At 43.2% G+C, this 25,086-nt stretch overlaps 1 protein-coding gene across 1 annotated transcript in view; it reads right to left on the minus strand.

Annotated features, from left to right (window-relative positions):
- Positions 1-25,086, minus strand: part of ME1 (malic enzyme 1) — a 206,036-nt gene that overhangs the window by 122,871 nt on the left and 58,079 nt on the right. Inside the window, exons 4-5 of the mRNA XM_084827011.1 lie at positions 15,347-15,422; positions 11,541-11,702 (exon numbers count right to left, since the gene is read on the minus strand). Of these exons, the coding sequence (XP_084683137.1) occupies positions 11,541-11,702; positions 15,347-15,422 (238 nt within the window). The remainder of the gene's footprint in view (positions 1-11,540; positions 11,703-15,346; positions 15,423-25,086) is intronic.

Here is a 25,086-nt window from a genome sequence, read left to right on the forward strand (position 1 = left end):
TAAATATAATCTTGTATACATATACTAATCACAGAGACAGAAATCCAAGAGAAAAATAAATACAAAAAAATGAAAACACAGCAGGAAAGCATTTAAACTCTAGATTTCCCTGCTGCACAAATGTGCAATAAAACACGTTCCAGCTGATATGTCGACTGCTGTTTCCATGTGCTATTGTATTCAGTGCATTCACAATTGGATCACATCCATTGTAATTTTATATCTTTTGTAAAGTATTGTTTCTGGAAAGATTCATTCTTAAGTTTATTAACATGATGACCTGATTCAATGTAAAAAAATTCTGGGCATAGATATTATGAAATCTATAACTGTTTTCCAAAATATGTCCAGTTCAACATAATACATTAAACACAGCTTACAAAGAAAACAGTTACCTAGAACACTCCTTATATTTATCAATTTGATAAGAGAATAATAGAGCAATCCTACTATACATGTTTACTCAGAAGTAAGCTCTATCAATTTCAATGGGACTTACTCCCCAGTAAGTGTGTATAAATTTGCAGCCTAGTAGTATCAGAGCCCAGGTCCTCTCCCTTTTTTCTTGTTTTTTTTTTTTTTAAACTTTTAGGAAAGCAACTTCCAGAGAGCAAAATATGAAGAGGAAAAGCAGAGGGAGGTGAGGAAAAATGAGAGGCATCATGGCCCCAGAGTCCAGCAGAGACCCAGACACTGACAAAGAGACTGAAAGACGAATAGTGCTGGCAGAAGCGTGAGTACCACCATTGAATCGGGGTACCTCCTAAACCTAAGATGCCAGCGACCCCTAGAACCAAGACACTGGGCACCCAAGGGCCTGAGACCACTGAGTGCAGGCCAGAGACTGCAGTTCCCAAGCCTAGGTCCAGCAAGGAACCAGCATATTCACCTCTAAGGGCTTCACAATCCACAGAGCCAGTGTACCAATCCAGATAGCATGCTGGCATGACATGAGTTCTTGGAGAGAAAATGGAAAGTTTGGCTCCAGGCCAGAGACCTACACTTTTAAGGCCTTCAATGAAAGACATAACCTGAGAAGGGATTCTGAATGTCAATAAAGTTGTCGAAGAAATCTTCATCAGATTCAAATGAGTTCAGATTTCTATGAATCCGACCTTCATATTTTGCAGTGGACCAGCTTTTTCTGAGTTGCATGGGTTCTGCAGACCTTTTTTTTACTGGGGGGAGATTTGCGCAAATGCACACTTGCACTAATGCGCACTAGTATAAATGTGCATTAGTGCTAATGTGAATTAGCACAAGTGTGATTTAGCACAAGTGGAACAACATTCTCATACATCCTTAAAAAAAATCCCAATTCTGTCAATGAACAGACGGCAGAAACAAAGCCGCCCGACAATCTGCGAAAGAGACAGAACAGATTTAACTAAATCCATACAACCCTAGATATCAAGGCATAGAAGGCTTCAGTTTGGTCCCAGATATCGTAGTAAGGAGGGTAGGAGCTCTGCTTACTACAGGGACACCCAGCCTGCCTTGCAGCTCTTGCCCTGCCCCGCCCACTGGGCTCCTCCTCTTACCAGGACAGTGTGCTTAGCTGTTTCCCCATCTGCTTTTTCCCTGTTCCATATCATCCCTCTCCCCTAGGTAGGTTCAAAATATTGGGAGAGGGAAGAGGTGGAGCACAAAACTTGCAGGCATGAAAAGAGTTAGTCATTCCCCTTCCCAAAGCGACTTTTCTAAAAACATACACACACACACACACACATTGGTGTTAAAGCTCTGATGTGCATGTTTCCACCTAGTATAAACTTAGCCCAAAACATACAGCAGAAAATGTCATCACGTGTCTCTTTCCTGTTACACTGGTGACAAAAAGTGAACCCTAATGATAATTATGGAAATTCCATAGTGTTATTATGATAGCCTTTGTGAATCAAAACCAGTCCTTTTCTAAAAAAATTAGAAAAAAATTGGTTAATGAAAACCCTTTTCATTAGGGTTTATATTAACCAATTCCATATCTTGTGAAATAAAACCATGTATAAATTAGGAAAACGAGTACTTAAAGAGCCAGGGTAAGTGAACGCCTGGCTGCATCAACTCAATTAAAGAAAGTAATTGGAATCAGGTGTTTAAGTAATTAGGTAAATCTTCAGGGTTGAGTTTGGGAGGCCCCACCCTATAAAAGGATCAGAAACTTTGTGAGTTTCATCTTCACCATACGGTTGTGTGGAAACATGTAATCCCACGATCAAAAGACATCTCTGAGAACCTCAGAAAAGCAGTTATTGCTGCTCATCGGTCTAGAAAGGGTTACAAAAGCATTTGTAAGGATCAGGGAGTCCACCAATCCACTGTCAGACAGATAGTTTACAAATGGAGAAGGTTCAAGGCTACAGTCATTCTACCCATTCTAAAACAGATGTAACCAACTCTTGACAGTGAGAATTTTCCAAGACTGGTGAGACAAAAACTATATCACATGCCAACTGAGATGAGGAAAAGAACAGAACTGCAGAAGCAATTCAAATATGAAGAAAAAGATGACTGCATTCGGACATCAAGCTAAATCACAGCTTTACACAGTATAATGTTAGTATTAGTGAAACAGTTGTTTATTATTGTAATTATGTACTACTGAAATGATGTACTGGTATGCATTTTTGTTTTGTATTGCTGTTTTGTTGGCCACTTTGGGAACTTTTAGTAGAAAAGCAGCATATAAATTAAATGATGACGACGATGATGACGATGAGGATGATCCAGAATAAGCTGCAGCAAGCTTTGAGCCCCGCTTGCCTCTCCTCCTGCCGCATGGCCAGGAGAAAGAGTTCAGAAGCATTCACTTCCGTCTTTGTTTAGCTGTGGCTTGTAGTTTCTTCCAAAATAACAAACTGTGGTTAACATTAACTATGGTTCTGGCTACATAATAAGCCATGGTTAAGCAAAAGCTTTCGAACTCCTCCTGCACGGCCTGGAGCGGAAGAGCCCGAGGATCTCTGCAGTTTATTCCAGCACATTCACATTATGCTAACCTATGGATAAGTGTGACATCTAAACACAGCTACTGTTTGTGCTAATATAGAGGAGATGCATGTTAAAGATGAATATGAATCATCTCTACTTCCTATTGAGAAAATGCATTCAAATATTGCTCCCACCCGCCACCCTATGAACCACAGAGGTGACTTAACATGTAAGAATATGTGATTAAGATCAGAATGAGAAGTGTGAAATCAGTTTCTATACAGATAGGCACAATATAAATACCTTTGGTTTGAACTTTTCACTCTTTCTCACTCATACACACACCATGGCCTGTTACATGAAATACAGTAGACTTGTCAATAGTTCCCCAACTGCCTTCCGACGGAAACTTCTGAATTGTGAGGTTTAATCAAAATGGTTGGCTGAATAAAGTGAGGCCTTTGGCTAAACTTGTCCATTTGTGTTCCATTTGATGGTAAGTTTGCTTAGTTATAATACAATCATTCAATTTAATCCCAACTGAGGTACAGAAATGAAATCCGATACACTTAGTCGCAACACAATTCTATGTTCCATGTTCTAACACCAGCTCAGCCCCTACACTTTCAAGGGACCAAAGAAAGAGATATCACACACTGCAATATGATATTGCACCTGAACACTGAGTTATCAAAATGAAATTTGCTATGTATATTTGCAGCAATTCTCTAGTTGAACTTCAAACACATATTTGATCCCTGCACCCATTTTCAAGGAGAGGAGATAAAATAAAAAGTAGATTGTAACTCAATTATCTCAAGCAAGGCATTTTTTAACATTGTGCTTTGCTAGTACATAATCTTTTCTTTTATCATTCCTTATGACTGGAAGTGGGCAAAGAATAGTGCATTATTCCTGCAGTCCTTCATGTTTAGGAGAACAAATGCACAACTGCTTGTTGGCCTCACATCTGAAGCTGCACCTGCACTGAATTTGATGCTTTAGCTCAGGGGTGGACAACACATGGCCACATACAGCCCCCACCCCACTTCTGCCCCCAAATTCAATTTAAAAAACAACAACAATCTAACTTTGATTATTTTGGTGCTCTTTAGCCACTACAGACACCATTCTTAATTTTTAATTTATTTTTTGGCACCTGGGTGTGTGGAGGGATGCAACCTGCAGGTGGGGGCAGAAGGTGAAAATGGCCCCTGGATCCCCTGAAATTGCCCACCCATGCTTAGATCCAAACCCCAGCCCACGTCAGTCCAGGAAGTTGGACTGACCTGGCCTTCAACAGTCACACACTTGACGCAAAACAACAACAACAAAATAAAAATGGACTCCCTTTTCAGACCAACATATCAACTTTGGACTGGAAAGTCAAGTTGCTTACCTATAACTGTAGTTCTTCGAGTGGTCATTTGTGCATTCGCGCATATGGGCTCTGCGCCTGCACAGAGACTTGTTTGGGAAACTTTCAAGCTGTAAAGTTTTTTGGCAGGAACCCCTCCTCCACCGTCTCTGGCATATATAACATGGGTTTTCGCCCTTCCCTCAGTTCCTTGAGACCGTAAGCAGTCCCGGACCGAGGAGAAGAACATCTCGGTACCAACAGTCCTGTTGACACCGAAGTCAGGATGGTGGGGGGGGTGAATGCACAGATGACCACTCGAAGCATTACAGTTACAGGTAACCAACCTGACTTTCTTCTTCATGGTCTCTGTGTATCACACATATGGATGAGTAACAAGCTAACTCACCGGAGGTGGGTCGGTGTCTCACTGTAGTACCAACAAAAGCACAGCCCTGCCAAAGGCATAGTCCACTCGAGCTCGAACGTCCAATCTGTAGTGCTTTATGAAGGTAGAAGGCTTAGACCAGGTAGCCACCTTACGGTCTACAAGGGGGACACCTCTTGTAAAAGCCATGGAAGTCAACACTCCCCTTGTCGAGTGCGCCTACATCCGAGACGGTAAGGCTTTCCCAGAGACCTCGTACACCAGTAGAATGGTGTGTACAATCCAGGAGGCTAGTCTCTGAGAGGAGACTGGGGAGCCCTTATTGTGTCCCCTGTAGCAGAGGAAGAGCCGCTACGAGTTGCGAAAAGGTTCGGTCCGTGACCTATACAAGGCCAGGGCTCTCCAGACATCTAGAGTGTGCAGTCACCTTTCCAAATCAGAAGCTGGAGATGGAAAGAAGACGGGGAGCACAATCAGTTGGTTGACATGGAAGTCCATGGCCACCTCTGGGAGGAATGCTAAGTCTGGCTGAAGGACCACCTTTTCCTTGTGAAAAATGGTGTAGGGTGAGTCTAATCGCAACACGGAGAGTTCGCTCACTCTCCTTGATGTCGTAATGGCTACCAAGAAGGTGATCTTCCAAGACAGTAGCCTCAAGTCCACGGTAGCAAGTGGTTCAAACAACACCGACGTCAAGAGTGTTGAGCTCCAGGGTTAGGTCCCACTACGGAACGAAGTATACCACAGGGGGAGCCAAATTTCTGAGTCCCTGCAAAGATGGCTTGCATAAAGGGTGGCTGAAGATGGAGCACCCGTCAACGTTGCCCCACATCACGGAAATCGCCGAAGCATACACTCTGATGGAGGAGTACTTCAGGCTTTTGCTGTAGAGGTGTTGGAGGAAAGACAATATATCCATCAGACTACACTCATTAGGGTTACAGTTGTTGTCAGTCGCGAACTGAACAAATGAAGCCCATTTAGCTGAGTATGAGCGGCACATGGAAAGTTTCCTAGCCGCATCAAGTACAGCCTGCACCGTTGGTGGGATCAGCAGGGGGCGGTGGTCGAAGGCTGTATCCTCCGCGCCGTGAGGTTCAGGGTGCGGAGATCACGGTGGAGGATCCAATCCCGGTCTCGGGAAATCAAGTTGTCTACCCTAAGGAGTAGGTGTAGAGTATGGAGGTGTCCTCCAATTTCCTTGGAGGACCAGAGACTCTGTGCTCGAAGGGGGCCACAATGTGCTCCCCAACTTAGGAGGGAGGCATCTGTGGCCAGAACCCTGGATGGAGGAGCGGGAAGGAACGGCATCCCCTGGGTCAGATGTTTGGAGTTCATCCACCACTTCAGGCCGAGAGCAACCTCCTCCAGTACAGAGAGTGTGGCGAAGACGGGGTTGTGGATCAAGTCGAAGGTCCAGATGAACCAGTGCAGTGGCCTAATCCATAGCTGAGCCCATTCCACAACCAATACTGTGGCTGCCATGTGGCTAAGCAGGCACTGGATATAGCATGCCGTGGCACAGCGAGCGAAGAATATTGAGGTGGCTTGCACGACGAGATTTGTGACACGATCCGTCGAAAGGTACGCCCAGCCCATTCTGGAATTGAGGACAGCCCCTATGAATTGAACTGTTCATGTGGGGCTCAAGTGGGACTTCTCCTTGTTGATCCGTAGTCCCAGTGCCTGAAGAAGGTCCAAGACGATCACGATAGTGTGAAATAGGGCTTCTCGAGAGGAGTCCACTAGTAGCCAGTCGTCTAGATACAGGTAGATCTCCACTCCTTTGAGGCAGAGGTAAGCACAGACCACAGCCATGCACTTGGTGAATGGTACTTCGATGCACTTGCTGAGCTGTTGAGAGACCGAATGGTAGAACATTGAACTGGAACAGTTCCGCTCCGATCACAAAGCGAAAAAATTTTCTGTGTGAGTGTTCTATGGCTACGTGGAAGTACACGTCTTCGAGATCGATTGTGGCGAACCAGGAGCCGTTCTGGAAAGGTGGGAGAATTGTGGCTAGGGTTGTCATCCTGAACCTCTTGGGGGTGACAAACCTGTTCAGGTCGCAAAGGTCTAGAACGGGCTGAAGGCCTCCATCCCATTTTGGTACCGTGTAGTACCTGGAGTAGAACCCCTCCGTACCGGGGTTTGGATGAACGCACTGAATGGTGCCCTTCCATAAGAGAGATTGAGTTTCTTTGTGGAGTACCTCCGAAGGCGGGGTGACCCGGACTGGGCCCACAGGCGGGAGTGTGTTGAATTCTATTCTGTATCCGTGACGGACAATAGCTAGCACCTAGTTGTCTGACGTCACTCTTGTCCAGGCTGAGTAATATTGGCTCAGGAGGTCTCCAAAGGGTGGACTGTAACTGTTGGTATGGAGGGGGGAGGAGTTGAAGTCAAAGACAACGTTAAGAGAATCCCTCGCCCTTCGCCTTCTCTTGGAACCTGGGGAAGGAGTAGTTTTTTCTCTGTTGGTGCTGCTGCTGTTGTGGATATCTGGGTGTCCGGTCCCCAGATTGCTGAGGTGGGTAGGTCTGGTGTCAGTACCAGCGATGTTGACGGTATGGAACATATTGTTGTTGGTGTTGGTGGGCTTGACCGATGCCCATCTTACGAGCAGTCGTTCTGGCTTTCTGCACTGAGTCCATCTGTTCGTCCATTTTGGCATTGAATAAACCCGCACCGTCGAAGGGCAGGTTTTCTATTCGCGAGCGAGCTTCAGGAGTTAGGCCTGCAAAGCAAAGCCAGGCATGCCGCCTCAGGGCAACAGATCCCATCATGCCTTTGGCATTGCAGTCTGCCTGATGATGGGCGGTATTGATCTGCTGACGAGATAGTTCGGATGCCTCCGCATGAAACATCCTGGCTAAGTCACGTTGATCCTCAGGGAGGTATGCGATGAGGGAATCCATTTTTTCCCAGAGGAAAAGTTGATACCTGGCCATCATCACCTGGTAGTTGGAAATTCTAAGTTCCAATGCCACTGAAGAGTAAAGGCGATGTCCAACAACATCAAGTTTACGACTCTCCTTATCCACAGGCGAGGCATGTGCTTTCTGCGAGAGACCTTGAGCAGACTCCACGATTATGGAGTTTGGTTTAGGATGTGAGAAGAGGAAAGACACGTCTGTCTCTTGAACCGTGTACATCGATTCCAGCCTCTTGGACGTCGGGGTCAAGGATGAAGGTGCTTTCTACATCTGCTGGACTGCACTCAGCAGAGCTGGAAGAAAAGGGATGGCCACCGGGGTAGACAGGTCCATCGCGACGGCATCAAATACCGGATCGTGGTCGATTCCCAATGACTGTGTCATTCTCAGCACCTGTTCAGAGAAGTGCCTCACGTCCTCAGAAGGCAAGGCTTGATCTCGTGTCCCGATGACATCGTCTGGTGATGAGGTCGATGGGGGAACCGAGGAGGAGGAGGAAGATTGGTAGTCCTCCCCAGAATCCGGTGAGTGGGCAGGTTGTTGTGCCACATCAGACACATGAGGTGGACCTGGAGGTGGCAGGGCTTGATGGTCCCAACTGGGTTGATGTAGTGCTAAGGGCATAGAGTACCTCAGTACCGGAGGAGGAGCGCAGAGGATGTCCTGGGTGTCGAAACCGGAGCATTGGCCAGGCTGAAAAGGAGCATGTGATGGAGAGGTAGCTCCTAAGTATCAGAAGTGATCGAGGAACTGGTCGGGGTCCCTCCGGAACCTCCAATCCATATCTGAATACTGTAGGTGTGGAGGAGACGACGAGGCCGAGAAATGGTCCCAATCTCGGGATGGAGAGCGTGAGTGATCACAGTTGTATTGTGCCGGCCAATGATCACGACAGTATCGATCCGGAGATTGGTATCGAGAAGGCTGTCGAGGGGAAAGCGTGGGTCAATACCGAGGTGACTGGATAACATAGCGACGCGGTGTTGGAGATCTGGATTTCCGTCCCGGGGCTATCTGAGCTGGACGGGGTGGTGGAGTTGGCGTGTCCCTCAACACACCCTCCGAAACAGTGGAGGCCGGGTCCAGAGTAACTGTGTGCACGGGGAGCATGACACAAATAGGAGAATCCAGTAGAGGAGGAGGAGGAAGGTCCTGCTCCTTTTCCTGTTGTTTGGAGGATTTCTTTTTCCTCTTTTTTTCCGGTGCATCCGCCACCAGTTTAGGACATTTTGCCTATTTTGAGAGCTTTTTCACCACCAAGATGGCCAGGCTCCTTCCCGGAGTAGGTGGGTCTACTTGAACCAGCTCAGTGGTGAGCAGGAGGAAAGACTGAGATGCAGGAACTGCTTCTGCACTTGTAGAAGGGGCTGCGGCAGGCTGGTCCCTGGATATTTGGGCCTTAGGCATGTCAACCGCCTGAAGGGCCCATTGCCACAGGATCGCTTTTAGTCGATCAGCTCTGTTCTTGCAAGCCTGCTTTGATAACGATTGGCGGTGGTGGCAAGTTTCAACCTTACGGGATCCTTCCAAGAAGACACAAAGAGTGGCCGTCCGAAGACGGCACCTTACTGCCACAGGCCGTGCACTTTCTGAATGGAGGCTTTTGGGCCATAGGCCGGAGGAGAAAAAACGTGTCGCTGCTGAAGTGAACGACGCTCTCCAACGCTGCCAACAATTGTCGCTACTTCTCTCTCTCTCTCTCTCTCTCTCTCTCTTTCTAAGATAAAGAAGAATAAGATAAAGGAAGAAATGTAGGTTTAGATAAAATAAGATGGAAACACAGCATGGCAGAATGTCGAAAGAAGTGCCCCACGAAGTAACGCTAAGGTGGTCGAAAAGGAACTGAGGGGAAGGCGGGATCCCACGCTATATATGCCAGAGACAATGGGGGAGGGGTTCCTGCCAAAAAAGTATGCGGCTTGGAAGTTTCCCGAACGAGTCTCCAGGCAGGCGCAGAGCCCATATGTGTGATGCACAGAGACCACGAAGAAGAACTCATAAATACACTGAGATGGAAATTGGAGACAGATAAATTATTACATAGTCTTATCACCCAATGCAAGCACTTCATGAGTTCATGGTATGTCCAGCTGGAGAGTCCTGTGAAAGAAACATTTTGTGTCTGCTAAATGAACAATGGCAGGGGAATGGTGCAGACTTGTCTATGGCTTGGGAAGATCTAATAAAATTTAATAAGAGCCCCATGAAAGGGTTGTGCAGACACAGCCTTAGAGCTTACAGCCCTTTGACTAGGACCTGAACAGCCACTGGAAGTTCCATTTGACAGTATAAAAAAGGTCACAGCATTCCAGTTTCAGTGAAAAGGAGTGGGTTTTTTAAAAAGAAATCTATATAGTTTCCATCAGAAAATTCCCAACTAGCCTTAATGTATGTACTTTCTTCTAAGACTACTTGCTTCAGCTTACAGCATGCTAACATATGGTACTATTCTGTTCTCTTTTTAAAACTGAATCCCAAGATTCTCTGTTTTAAAGGCTGGTAAATCCAGTGTGTGCATAATTCTGTATCATTTCTGATTTTCTGGAACAATGACAGTAAATTGTTAGATCTACTTAGCAAAGCAATATTTTTTTTTGCATGTTTCATCACTACATAGTTTTAAACCATCCAAAATATTTTCATCACATGCCCTTTTCACTACATTTTCTCTGCGCAGCTCAGTATAGTTACATAATCTTATACAGATCACTTCCACAAGTTTTGCTCCACAATAATGTAGATTATTTCCCTTACTTTATGCTTTAGAGAAATTCCCATTGACCCAGGCATTCCTAATCAAAGCAGGCAAAGATGTTTCATATTTGTTTTATGAAATCTACGATGAATCTTTAAAAAAAAGTTGTATACAATCATCAGCACAGATCATAATATTGGAGTCCATTTAGGACTTGCAATCCTTAAGGAGCAATCCTTAGTCCTTAATATATTAAATCTGAATTATAACATTCATGTGAACTGCTCTGCTCTACTGCACGTGTGAAGGAGATGTTAATTTCCATGCTACTACAGCCCTCCCAACCCCTGCACCACATTCAATGCCATTCCAGAGGGTCTCCTCTCCTTCAGATGCATCTTTTTGGAGTACAAGTGACAATGGGTAAGTCCCATTCCATGAGTAGAATTCCATTTACAGTTCTTAAGATCCAAACCAGAATTTTCAAATGGGGTGTCCATAAAGTTATGCATCGATAATACTAGCAAGGACTGTAAAATTTGGGTTCAGTGTAAGAACCCAATCCTACACTGATAAAACTAGAGCACAGAATGTGGTGCTGTTATCCCTGCACTTAAGACACCACTTGAACCAGCACCAGAAGCTAGACCCATGTCTTATACTAATGCAATAAACATTAGTAGAAGCACTGTGCAAGAAATGTTTCACAGCCGGGCCACCACCAGACCTACCATCTCATTCTGGGAGAAACTTAACCATGACTTAGGGCACAATCCTATGCATGTTTAAACAGAAAAATGTCCTACAACTCCCAGCATCCCCCAGCCAACATTGCAGGTTGGGGAAAGCTGGGAGTTGTAGGATGTTTTGTCTGTCTAAACACGCATAGGATTGCACCTTAAAAGTGGTATCAATGGATCGTCCTTTCTGTTCAGCTCTGTCCCACATGCCTGATGCCTCAGTCGGGATGCTATGGTCATTTCTGTGGCACAAACCTCTGAGCATGCGCTGCCCTCAGCACTTACAGGAGGGGGTGCAATTGGGCTAAACGCAACAAGTTATTTAAAAATACACAGCTGAGCTATTATCATGGAACAAGAGAGAATTTTTCCTGGGGGACAATGTTAAACCTATATTTTAGCTGATCAGGGCAGGCAAATATTACTACACAGTTCTGTCCGTGTCTCTCTTAAAATATGTCAAACGTTCACAATGGCATGGAACAATGTTTACCTCATTGTCAGTTCCCACATCAAGCATAACAGGCAGACACTCCTGGGGCTTCATTCCTCCACATGCTGTGTAAAGTGCTAGTTTACCCACTGGGATGCCCATTCCATAACACCCGAGGTCTCCAAGGCCAAGAATACGTTCTCCATCAGTCACCACAATAGCCTACAGGGAAAGCATTATAAAATGGTAAATGTATCTAAGTGCATTTTATGACAATTTTTCAATAAGCTGATTCAAATTCTTCTTTCTTTCTTTCTGTCTGTCTGTCTGTCTGTCTGTCTCTTTCCTTCTTTTAAAGAACAGTGGCAAAGTATTCCATTACAATTTTAGCGTACTGCATTTTTACCAGGGCCATTACCCGAATAAATACATATTTAGTTGATTGATTCTAAGTTCTAGATGATTAAAATTTGCATTTGGCAAACAAATAGTTGCAAAGAAAAGGAGCATGCCTGGCTGAATCTAATCATGCCCTTCCATTCATGGAAAGGTCTTTGATCAAGCAGCGCTTTCCACAAATGGAAGAGGGGATACAATTTTCACCAATTTCCATTCTCCTAGCCACCTCCTACACCATTTCAGAAGGTTCTCCACCCCTCCAAAGCAGATTTTTGGGGGTGTACAGCTGGGCTGCAATGGAAAGTAGTGAAAATTGCCTCCTCCTTCTGTCTGTGGACACCCCTGATATATCAAAGACCCTTCAATTAACTGAAGGGCACCACTGAATATGATTGGTGTTTTTAGGTAGTGCAACTTTGGGCAGTATCCGGTATTGCTGCTGCACTCCCACTTGATCTTTTGCAACAGAGCTTCCTTCTGCAAGCTCCACTGACCTGCCCCATTTCAGAAACGAGTGTTTCCACTTGTTTCTGGCTGCTCCTGGAACCACTAGCTTCCTGTTGCACTAGCAGTGAGTCTTGCTAGCACATGGGATGGATTGGATACTGCCCTAAGTATTTCAACAGGCATCACATTAAAAGAACTATTCCCCTACCTCTTTCACACAGAGGGCATTCTTTTAAGACAGCACTTGCCTTCAGCAGTCTTTTATAGGTACTTGTAATTGCTGTGCAATTAATTGGGGCACTATTTTTTTAAGCTGATCATTTAAAAAACAATCACATGACCTGATTGTTTAAACACTGCAGCCCTAATTTTCACTATGATGCAAGCAATGTGAATTATTTATCTGGAGTCGCTTCTGTGACTAAAACAGGGGGTGTCTCTAGACGAGCAATTTATTGCATGCTTGTGATTGATCACTCATGGAATTTTACGGGTCCTTTACATGATGTCGTCAACATCCAGGGTGCCTTGCACACATTTTCCCCTTAATCGCACTTTCAGGAAGATCGGAGGTAAACTAGTAATAGAAGTTAATGACACCATATCAGCAGTGTGTAATGCCAGCTTAGCACCATGAACTCGCCAAGGAAGGACTTTCCTCGATTCAAACCACATGTCTCTTGATCACCGACTGGAGGAAGAAGAGAATAAAATGCCTCCCTACAAGGAAGGGAGACAGATCTGATCCCCCATCAAGCTCAGAATCAATGTCCTCTGTCGATTCAGAGCACCCCATTAAGTTCAGTGGGGCTTACTCCCAAGTAAGTGTGCTGTGGGTTGCAGACTTATAGCATGCTGTAATGTCTACTCAGAAGTAAGTCCCAAGTAAGTGTGCCTAGGGCTGTGGGGAAACAGTGCAGCACAAGTTAAGGGATGAAAGCAAGACCTCACCACCACCACCCGCTCCTTTGCACACATGCCAGGGAGGGAGGGAGGGAGGGAGGCACTTCCTCTATGCAAACTACATGTCTGCTGTGTTAGGAAGTCCATCCTAATCCCACAAAGAAAATGAGAGGAATGAGGGGCTTGGGGGGGGTTGCTTAATGTAGGGACACCCAGAACGGAAGTGTGGCATCCTAAACACTTGAACCAATGTAACACATTAGAGCAACATGCTGTTGTAACATCTGGCCTAGCAACATATATTCTCCACTTTCAGGATTCATTTGCTGACAAAGTGAGCCTTGGGGTCAGGCTGTTAAAAGACATAGAGGAGTCCTCTTCTGGCCCAAACTTTTTTTTAAAAAATGTACAAGATTGTGTAAACAAGAAAATAGGTTAAATCTCAGACAAGCCATGCTCATGGATCATGCCAACAATTCAGCTACTGTCTGGCAGACAATTTCTTAACAAGCGTCTAGCACATCACATGCTGTTGCTGGCATAATAGAACGGGGACCATGTGCATCAAGGTTCATGAAGCTAAAGTCTCTAAGCCAGCTATTTTTCATTGTAGTTTCATGCTCTTCTGTATTATAACTTCCATTTCTTTAAAACAGAATTTATCTCTGCTAATCCTTTGGGAGTGCAGCTATTGTTATTTTACAAAACAGGTATTCAGTGTTGCATTGCATAGAGATTGCAAATTTCTGTTCTGTCTCCATAAAGAAATGGCTATAAGCTGGGAAGATGATGTGCAACACCCATTAGCTGTTGTCACAGTTCGATCCCCGCAAACAGAATAGGGAAGGATGTGTTATCTCTGGCAACGGTACAGCAACTGATAAGCCAGCTGCCCTTCGAAGCCTGAATGCCTTCAGAGATAGTACACCTGAGAGAACGGCCAAGATTTAGAGAAGGACAATACATTCCACCATACCAGAGATGGTGCATAAGTGACATCACAACAACATACGTTTCAGCAACAGCATCCAGAGCCCACTGAAACTGAAGTAACTTCTTTTAGTAGTAAAGAGTAAAGAGACTGTTCTGGAATGAGATGTGGATTTTATCCTTATTAACCAGTTAATTTCTTAAGGCTCAAAAGAAAAAGTCATATTCAGAGAAATATTAAACTAATTAATACACAACGTTTAAAATATTGTTATGTTAGCAAAGAGGTGCCAAGCTGGTGCATAAATAAAAATGCTTAAGCCAGATTATATGAGTTGGTGAAGGATAACATTTTATGCTATAGTAATCAGTTGAACCGGCATCATAACAACATACCTTCTCACTTCTTTTGTATTGCTACAAATCACCAGTATTACACGTGGAAAGATGTGTTTCATATTAAATAATATAAGGCACGCAAATATTTAGTTTTGATTCACCCACATAGTTACTAGAACTTTCACTTTTTATTCTTCCTATTGTGAACACATCAGTTCTTGCATTGTAAACTTAGGCAGAAATAAATAGTATTGTGTATAAATGCACTATATACAAGGATACTTGGGAGTACACCAAATATTTCTTCAAAGTTCTTTAAGTGTTTGTTTTTGAACACTACAAGTCACTAATTCATTTCTCCTGCAATCATTTTGAGACTGGGTCCAAACACTGCAGACTCCATGGCTACAACACCTGACCTAATTTTTGGATTTTTCTGTTCTTCCTCATCCCGTTTTTTGTACCATCCAGCTGATTAAGAGTTCTGGAGAATTTGAAAAATTGCACAATCCTTTGTGGCATTTTGGTTGGTACTGCACAACTGCAGATTTCGGGTTTTTGTTTCTCATGAACCCACACATCTATCTTTGCTTATTATGCCCCTGCATATAGAAAACTAGTAAGTTAGAGAGAGGTTCCAGCCTCAGCTTTTCTCAGATTTACTTGTTTTCTATGTTTAGGGAGATTTTGTACGTGGGAGAATTTAGATATAAAATCCCCATCCACCCACAGTCTACACCTGATCGTTCTGCTGATCATGTAGCTCAACTCTGACTTATAGTGTCACTTTAATCACACAGGGACATGACACTAAGCATGTACTGTCATGCAACTAAAGAGCAACCTACCTTGATGACAGTTTCAGGCCATGATTTAAGCAACGTTGCAACATGTCCTCGATCGTGGGGAGTGATGAAGAGTCCTCTGTAAGAAAATAATTTAAACTTTATAAACTAGACTTTTAGGCATGAAGCTTTAAAAAACACACATTGATTTCTTACATATGTATACTCCTAATTTACATACATATTTTGGGAACACACAGACATACACATCTGGAACAGAACTTAAGACAGAGCTATGCAGATAGCAGCAGACTTGACTGTCAAAGGTGGGGTATCACTGGAAATCACCAGAGACAAGAAGTGCATTTAGACACCACCCCAAAAGAGGTGTCCCTAGGAGTACCCCGTTTGTTTCTCCTGTATAAATAAATGCCTGCTGCTCACTTCTGTGTGGAAAAGTCAAGTGCTGCCTCCACAGCTCTGACATGGGAGGGGGGGCGCAGCCCAACACCGTCAAGGATCCTGTAATGGGGACAAGATTCTGTGCAGAACACACAGAAATACACTTCATATCTGCACAGGTCATTGAAATTTACAAGTTCTCTCTCCACTTATACACACTATATATATATATATATATATATATATATAAAAACCAAGAGTTTCCAACATTCTATCCCATAGCATGACCAAGGAAGAGAAATCAGTATGTAGTTACACAGACCAGAGCTGGTATGGCTCTCTGTGAACCCCACTGGGTTCTATGGGATGACATAAAACAAGCTGAATATGGTTCACAGTTGTGTTGGGTGGAGAGAGAACTGGTTTCGCAAAGATCATCAGAGGAGGAACAGATTTAGACCCTATTTCAAAGGTGTGCCTGACTGGATCTATTTACTTTGTCTCATGTAGGTGAATGATCATCATTTCTTCTTATAACAGGAGTCCCCAACCTTTCTGGGCCAGTGGACACATTTGGATTTTGAGCGTGTGCTGTGGGCACTCAACCAAAATGGCTGCCATGAGGGGGCTTGGTCATTCACAAAACTGCTACTATGGTGGGTGTGACCAGTCACAAAACACCCATTTACCAAAGGCAAACTGGTGAGGCTAAAGAAAAAAGTAATATGCCCAAGGACCTAAGTACAAAGCAGAGGTATGTTCTGAGCTCCAAAACACAAAAACACTTCTGATCCCACAGTGTTCTGTTCTAGCAGCCATTTCATAGAAGGCAAACTGAGGAGGCTCAGAAACAAGTAACTTGGCCAAAAAACTGAGTACAAGGGGGGAGGTGGAGTCTGAGCCCCAAATGCCAAGTCACATCTTTGCCCCACAAAGCACAACAAAAGACCCATTTCAAAGAAGGCAACAGATCATGTTCAGAGAAACATGCACACACAAAACCAGGCAAAATACACACTACACCACAGCAAGCAAACAAGTCAGCTAATGCACACTGCACTATATATAACACACAAAAACAGGGCACACACAAGAGCATAAGCAAAACACTCCCCTCAGTCCCTGCCATCCCCTCTAGATAGCGCTCAAGGCCAGTGAGTTGCTTTGCAGCATGTCTCCCAGTTACCTCTTTTAATTAAAAAACATCTTTAAAAGTAATAATGACGGGTGGGGAGCCTGGAGGATACCATGGGATATGGCACCACACTAGGGACTCCAGGACCTTAAAGGAAAAAGCAAAGTGCTGTACTTGGGCTCAATATTTGTTGTAAGAGCAAACCTGCCTGTGATCCTTGATACTCAGTGGCATGGAACATCCCTGGAAAACAATACTCCCCCTTCTGAAGGCAAGAGCCAATATGTTTCCAAAACTCCCTCCTCCACCCTGCAAAAACAGGATCTCGGTTTAGTAACGGAAAGAAGTGAAGGATGCAATGCAGAACACAGGGGCCACGCCAAGTTTGGAAAAGCAGGCCTGGCCCCACCCCTAGCTCTGCTCTCAATGACAGAAGAGAGGGTGGGAAATGATGGAGATGGTGGAACAACAGGAAATACCCTTAGCTAGTATGCAGTAAATATGAGATATAATTTTTAAATCCAAACTCCATCTTCTTTCAAAAATGTTTTAAAACATGCACAGATTGTAAATAGGTTTGACAAATAGTACTCTCCAGAATAACCTGCTCTGTTGATATTGCTGGCAACATATTCTGCGAGGCAAACTAATAATTGCTTGCAGTACTATTAAAATTCAGCTATATTCAAGATTGATTCAAGTAAGCCAGAGGAATGAGAGTCCCAATTTTGTAGGCCTTTTGTCAACATTAAAAACTGGCTAAGGTCAGAAAGACTTGTTGAATTTTGCATTCCAGGTTACAAGTGTTAAAAAGGTAAAGGTGTCCCCAACCAGTCGTGTCCGACTCTAGGGTGTGGTGCTCATCTCCATTTCTATGCCGAAGAGCCAGCGCTGTCCGAAGACGCTTCCGTGGTCATGTGGCCAGCATGACTGAACACCGAGGTGCACGGAACGCTGTTACCTTTCCCGCCAAAGCGGTACCTATTTATCTACTTGCAATTCCTTGCTTTCGAACTGCTAGGTTGGTTGGCAGAAGCTGGGACTGAAGACGGGAGCTCACTCTGTCACGCAGCACTTGAGTCTCGAACTGCTGTCCTGCCGACCTTCCAGTCTGCAGTTCAGCGTCTTAACCACTAAGCCACCACAGCACCCCCAGAAAATACAAGAGAACTGCTGTACTGTGACAGAAAAAATGACTTCAGTTAACCTTGTGTTCTGACAAAGGGCTATATTCAATAGGCAACTATGTCATAGGATTTATGCATATAGGAAATAAGGAATCAATTTCTTTCACATATGGGACAACCATTGCATTAACATATAATGATAAACCCAGGAATCCTGGCTTATTAAACCACAATGCACACAAGCTGCATGCTACTGCACGCAGCCTGTTTGCTCCCCCTTCATTACTCCTTCCCACATGAGTGTGTAAAAAAACCAGGCACAAATAGCTAAGGATTATTTCAAAACTCAAGACTGTAGTTTATTGAACCCAAACTAGCCAGGATTCATATGCCAGCTTTAAACCAGGGTTTGTTGTTGGCTTACACATTCTGGCTTGTTAGGGTACAATAAACAACAATCCCAGATCTGGACATAACACTAAGGTATCCTCTACTTCAGGAGTGGGCAACTTGGCAGCCCTCCAGATGTTTGGCCTACAGTTCCTATGAACCCTCACCGTTGGCTACGCTGGCTAGGGCTGATGGGAGTTGTAGGCCCAAACAGCTGGAGCGCCACAAGTAGCCCACCCGTGTTTTACCTGCTCACACAGGCGGGAGGAACAAAGCAGGAATGAACTAGCTGTGTGCAGCAGCACGCAGCTCATGCACATTGTGGTTTAATAAGGCAAGACTCCTGAGTCAGCGTTACATGTGAATGCAGCCTGTATGTAGATGAAGTGGAAAATGTAGAGGAATTATGCAAGAATACTCATACGTATTTCTATAAAGATCAATTCTGCAGCACAATTAAAAGGTTTGGCTAACACTGTGATCCTATATATGTCTACTCAGAAGAAAGCCCCACCAAGTTAAATCTGACTTACTCCCAGGTAAATGAGTATAAGACTGCAGCCTAAATATGTCTTTTAGTATGGCTCCTCACTTTTCTGTACTCTAGATATGGACAGCCTGCCAGAATTTGACATGTATGCATGGCTGGACAAGAAACATGCAATCACTGTAATAGGTGCCTCATCATTTCATACATTACCATTTTGAAAACAGATATACCCATATGAGATACACACATATGAACACATCTTATAGACACCTCTTATTTAGTTCAGGGCTACTTGAAACGGCAAATAGATACCGCCAATATCCAAACATTTGCAGATTGCTTCTGATTAAAAGAAAACTCTAAACGACATTGCCAGTTCCAAACATCCTCTACTTTAAGATTCATCAGTATAGTTCTTCATCAGAGAGTAATTTACCAATGGTCAGTTTAGATGGTCACTCTGTGGTTTATGTATGGTCAACCTACAGAGAAGCCAAAGCAATGGCACAAGTCTCCTTTTGGACTCATCTGTTTCTGATACAAGCCATGTGCCAGAAACAGACTCCCCAAACCAAATTGGGCTATGTGTGAGTGTCGATGTGTTTTAAGACATTTTTATGTGAATATTCCCCCTGGCATCTCATTAGGCAGTTTTCTATAAAAATCTAAGTAAGTCACAGCAATTAATATATTTCATTACTACATCATCACAATGTGAGGTATTTCCTACGTAATCTCCTAAAATTCCAAACATTTTCTTAAGGATTAAAGATATAGCCTGTCATGACCCCTAGATATTTAACCCAAGCTGGTAATATGAAATCACTAGGTGTGGCATTTGTAGGAGAACTAGGAAAATATTCACACTAACAAAGCATCATCAAGGCCTTGTATAAAATACAGCACTCCTGTATTTTATACAAGTGCTCTGAACTCCTGTTCAGAGCACTCCTGTTCAAGAAAAAGCAATTCAAGCTGAAGCATGTATGAAAAAACAGCACCTGTTTTATTTTATGTAAAAGATTAAATAAACCTAAACAGTAATGGATAATCTACTTTATGAGAAAAAACAATGAGCTGAAAAGGTGACTTACGAGTTGAAGCAATGTGTCCCATTTAGATAGGAAAGAAACCCCAAAGCGAACTAATACTCTATATATCAGAGGGATTAAAATGTAGTGGAAGTGGGAGAATCATTTTAGTTGATATATTCCATGGATGGATCACAAAAAATAATAGCCATAAGCTGTTCAATAGGAAATTTAGGTGGATGCCAGAAGAAAAAAATGTTAACCATTAGAAGCAAACAAATGTAAAGCAAACCTTCTCTAGGATAGTTGCAGATAGTTGCGGGAGGCAAGGGCTCCATGGCCCAGTGGCAGAGCATATATGCTTTGCAGGCAGAAGGTCCCTGGCATCTCCAAGTAGGGTTTGGAAAAACCTATGCCAAATACCCTGGAAAGCCTCCGACAGTCCAGTCCTAACTTGGATTTATATCTTTTTTTCCAAAAAAACAGTAAACACAATGATAAGCCTTCACAGAACTCACAAAGTGGAGACTAGTCCACAAAACTTACAGTATTTTAAATTTGTTAGTCTTTAGGGTGCTATGGAATTCTCTGTTGTTTTTATATTATTTTTGGAATATTCTGGGGGAAGAAAAACGGTTGCTGTTCTGCTATCTAGACTGACGAATCAGATTTTGGCAGTTCTTTAGAAAGTAGAGAATCCCAGAAGACTCCTGGAAAGTTTTGCCCTGCATTTCTCTTCAAAACAATCTGCAGTTTTCCTGCTAACAGGTAATCCTATCCCAGAGAAGACCTTTCAGACTGTTAATTTTTAACCTCAGCAAGGGTGCAATCCTTGGGACCATAGATTTGTTGGATCTCCCTCTTTGAGGATGGAGAGAAGGGTCCACCCTCAGAGAGGAAGACCCAGTCTTGCAAGCCTCCTATGTGAGGCTGTGGAAAGGTCTACAGTCAGTGTTGTTCCAAGAGCACAACAAGGGGGCATTCCAGGGCCATGCCTCCAAAATGCCCTCTGCAGCTGGCATAGTTCCTTTCTTTCCATTTCCATCAATGAGAGGGAAATAGTTCAAGAAAGAAAGAAAAAAGAAAAGGGAGGGGAGGGGAGGGGAGCGGAGCAGAGTGGAGCGGAGCGGAGAGATGAAAAAATGAAAAACTAGGCTCCTCCTTCTGCCCTGTGTGCTCGAGCTCAACACAGCTTTGGATTTGTCAAAGCCTCCAAACATCAGAGCTCCCTGCCCTTAACTATAGGATTTTTCTGCTCGTTTACTAATTTTTTATGAATTTATATGGAAGGGGATGATGAATTAGTAATATTTTATTATTTATTTTCCAATGTCTGGTTTTACCCTAAATTTGATTTCTAATCAGTCATCTTGTTCCAGCCATTAAAAAAAACCTAGACAATTAATAATGATGCATTTATGGAATTATTGTTCTCACTAGCAATTATTTGTATCTCTTAGCAGATCACTGTAATTCACTAATTTTGTCATGAAGGGTAAAAAAAATATTGACATATAAAGAAGATAACTGCACTTGCAGTGTGCTATAGTCCTTAAGCTGTAGTTTTGCCAGTACCCCCAAAAAATGGCACCAAAAAGGAGTAGGACATCAGTGATGTTGAAATTATCTTTGGGACCCTTCTTTCAATGACTGTTGTAACTTGGGGCTAATTTTTATGCATCATCAAGGAGGCAGTAATGCTGTGAGAAGTAATCACATCTGCCTTTTCCACCTTGATCCCACATTACCAGTGCAGCATACAACCCAACCACTTTCAAGTGGCTCCCATAACACAACGGAAAAAAACTAAGCAACGACAGTCCACTTGACAGTAAACGTGCATAGGATAGGGCTGCTAGACTGCAATCTTAAGAATATTTGGGGGAGAAACAAGTTCCATTGAACACTTCAGAATACACTTAGAATACTGTGTACAGTTCTGGTCACCACACCTAAAAAAGATATTGTAGAGTTGGAAAAAGTGCAGAAAAGGGCACCTAAAAGGATCAATGGGCTGGCACAACTCCCCTATGAGGAAAAGTTACAACATCTGGGACTGTTTCGCTTACAAAAATGGTGAGTAAGGGGAGTCATGATAGAGGTGAAGAAAATTAAGGTGTGCAGAAAGTGGAAAGGAATACATTTTTCTCCCTCTTTCATTGTACTATATTGTACTATATTTACATTGTACTGTAACCTGGGGTCATCCTCCCATGAAGCTGACTGGTAGGAGGTTCTAGACAGATAAAAGGAAGTACTCCTTCTCACAGTGCATAGTCAAACTATGGAATTCACTTCCACAAGATGTAGTGATGGCCACCAATTTGGATGGCTTTAAAAGGGGATGGGACAAATTCATGGAGGAGAAGGCTATCAATGGCTACTAGGTCCAATGGTTATATGCTACCTCCAGTATGAGAGGCAGTATGCCTATGTACAGGGGCAAGAAAGTTGGTGAACCCCTTAGGATTGTCACATATTTCCAACCTAAAATGTTATTAGATCTTAATCTAACCACATAATCCTAGATAAAGAACAACAGATATCCTGATTAAACAAATGACACACAAACACGATGCTTTTTCAACATTTATCCACAACTGATTCAACAGTCAATATCCATGTGTGAAAAAGTATGTGAACCTTTAGATTCAGTACCTGGTGGCACCCCCTTGAGCAGCAATGACTTCAAGTAAGTGTTGGTCAGTCTCTCACATCACAAAAACATCAGTTTTGAGGAATTTTGTCCCATTCCTCCTTACAGAACTGCTTCAACTCAGTGACATTTGAAGGCTTCCTTGCATGAACAGCTCGCTTCAGGTCCTGCCACAACACCTCGTGGGGTTTTGGTTTGAACTTTGACTAGGCCATTCTAAGACACAGAATTTCTTCCTCCACAGCCATTCCTTTGTAGATCTGCTTGTATGTTTAAGATCATTGTCTTGTTGCATGACCCACTTTCAGTTCAGTGTCGGCTCATGGACCGATGACCTAACATTCTCCTCTAGAATCTTCTGATGCACTGCAGAATTCATGGTTGTGTCAACGATGGCAAGCTGTCGCGTTCCGGAGGCAGCAAAGCAGGCCCAAACCATCATATTCCCACCACGTGCTTGACAGCTGCGATGAGGCTGCGATGAGGTTCAAACTCGGGCTCTTCCAGTCCCACTCCAGGCCGTGCAGGAGGAGTTTGAAAGCTTTTGCTTAACCATGGCTTGTTATGTAGCCAGAACCATAGTTAATGTTAACCACAGTTGGTCATTTTGTAAGAAACTACAAGCCACAGCTAAACAAAGACGGAAGTGAACGCTTCTGAACTCTTCCTCCTGGCCATGCGGCAGGAGGAGAGGCAAGCGGGGCCCAAGGCTTGCTGCAGCTTATTCTGGATCATCAATGTTGTTGTCGTCATTTAATTTATATGCTGCTTTTCTACTAAAAGTTCCGAAAGCGGCTAACAAAACAGCAATAGAAATACAAAAACGAAAAAGCATACCAATACATCATTTCAGCAGTACATCATTACAAAAATAAACAACTGTTTCACTAATACTAACATTATACTGTGCAAAACTATGATTTAGCTTGATGTCTGAATACAGTCATCTTTTTCTTCATATCTGAGTTGCTTCTGCAGTTCTGTTCTTTTCCCCATCTCAGTTGGCATGTGATATAGTTTTTGTCTCACCGGTGTTGGAAAATTCTCACTGTCAAGAGCTGGTTTACATCTGTTTTAAAATGGGTAGAATTACTGTAGTCTTGAACCTTCTCCATTTGTAAACTATCTGTCTGACAGTGGATTGGTGGAGCCCCAAATCCTCAGAAATGGGGTTGGAACCCTTTCTAGACTGATGAGCAGCAATAACTTCTTTTCTGAGGTCCTTAAAGATGACTTTTGATCATGGCATGATGTGTTTCCACACAACCGTCTGGTGAAATCACAAAGGATCACAAAGTTTCTGATCCTTTCATAGGGTGGGGCCTCCCAAACTTTCCCCTAAGTACTTAAAACACCTATTTCTAATTATTACCCTTAAATGAGCTGATGCAACCAGGGGTTCACTTATTTTTGCACATATCCTGATTCTTAATTCCTCATTGTTTTCCTAATTTATACAACATTTCATTTCACAAGAAACGGAAATGGTTAATATGAACCCTACTGGATATTTAGAAAAGAACTGGTTTTGATTTACTAAGGCTATCATGGTAAAACTATGGAATTTCCATAATTATCTGCCATTAAGGTTCACAAACTTTTTCTCACCACTATACACCAGTTGTTGGGGAAAATGGGTGGGAGGGTGCTGTTGCACTCATGTCCTGCTTGTGGCTTTCCTGTGGGCAGCTGGCTGGCCACTGTGTGAACAGAATCTTGGACTAGATGGACCCTTGGTCTGATCCAGCAAGGCTCTTCTTATGTTCTTAAGACATGATGCAAAAGGAAAAAAGTATGAGAGAAGAGGAAAAAAGCAATCCCAGGCACCAATTCTTAAAGTTAAATAGTAGTTCTTGTAATTCCCTACTGGAATTCAATGGTTCATCGAGAGGAAAGGCCCAACAGAGCCAGTCTTTCAGCAGAACTGATAGAATGGGCCCTGTTTCCCAGCTCTCTCTGCTACAGAGCTTGATGAAATGGCAGCTGCCGAGTGACAGTAATGGGCAAACCTTAATTTGCCTTCAAACCAGAATTGAAAACACATTTCAGACCATTTTCCAATCTTGGTTTTGACCAACCATGAAGTACCTGAACAAGGAAATGAGGGAGGGAAATGGAATGTGCAAGGGAAGGAAGAAGGAGTGCATGGCCAAACCCTGGTTTGGCTATAACATCTAAAATTGGGCTCAGAAATATAAAAAACTGATGAGAGTTACTATGCTGATGTTCCTTTTCACAAAAAAAAGTTAGCGTTGAAGTTAAAGAGTAGAGCATCCTAATCTCCTGGAGGCAGTATCGGTGATAAAGAATACTGAGCACTTTAGAGAAATAGCATCCAAAAGTTGACTGACCTTCCAGGGAAAAGATGTATTCCAGATCCGAGTGCTCAGTGCCTTACAAGATTTCATCTTTAGGAAAGCAAAAGGAAAACAAATCCAGTTCAAGGCCTGGTGAAAGTAAGTTTTATTTGCATTGTTACGTTGTGAAAGTAACTTAGGAGCACATCTACAGATTACATTTATTCTAAATTACAGATTGAAAAAACACTACTCTGTAACTTCTAGGGTTACAA

This window comes from Heloderma suspectum, chromosome 1, assembly GCF_057233095.1.
Source record: "Heloderma suspectum isolate Gila_16-S chromosome 1, 16-S_ref, whole genome shotgun sequence".
NCBI lineage: Eukaryota > Metazoa > Chordata > Lepidosauria > Squamata > Helodermatidae > Heloderma > Heloderma suspectum.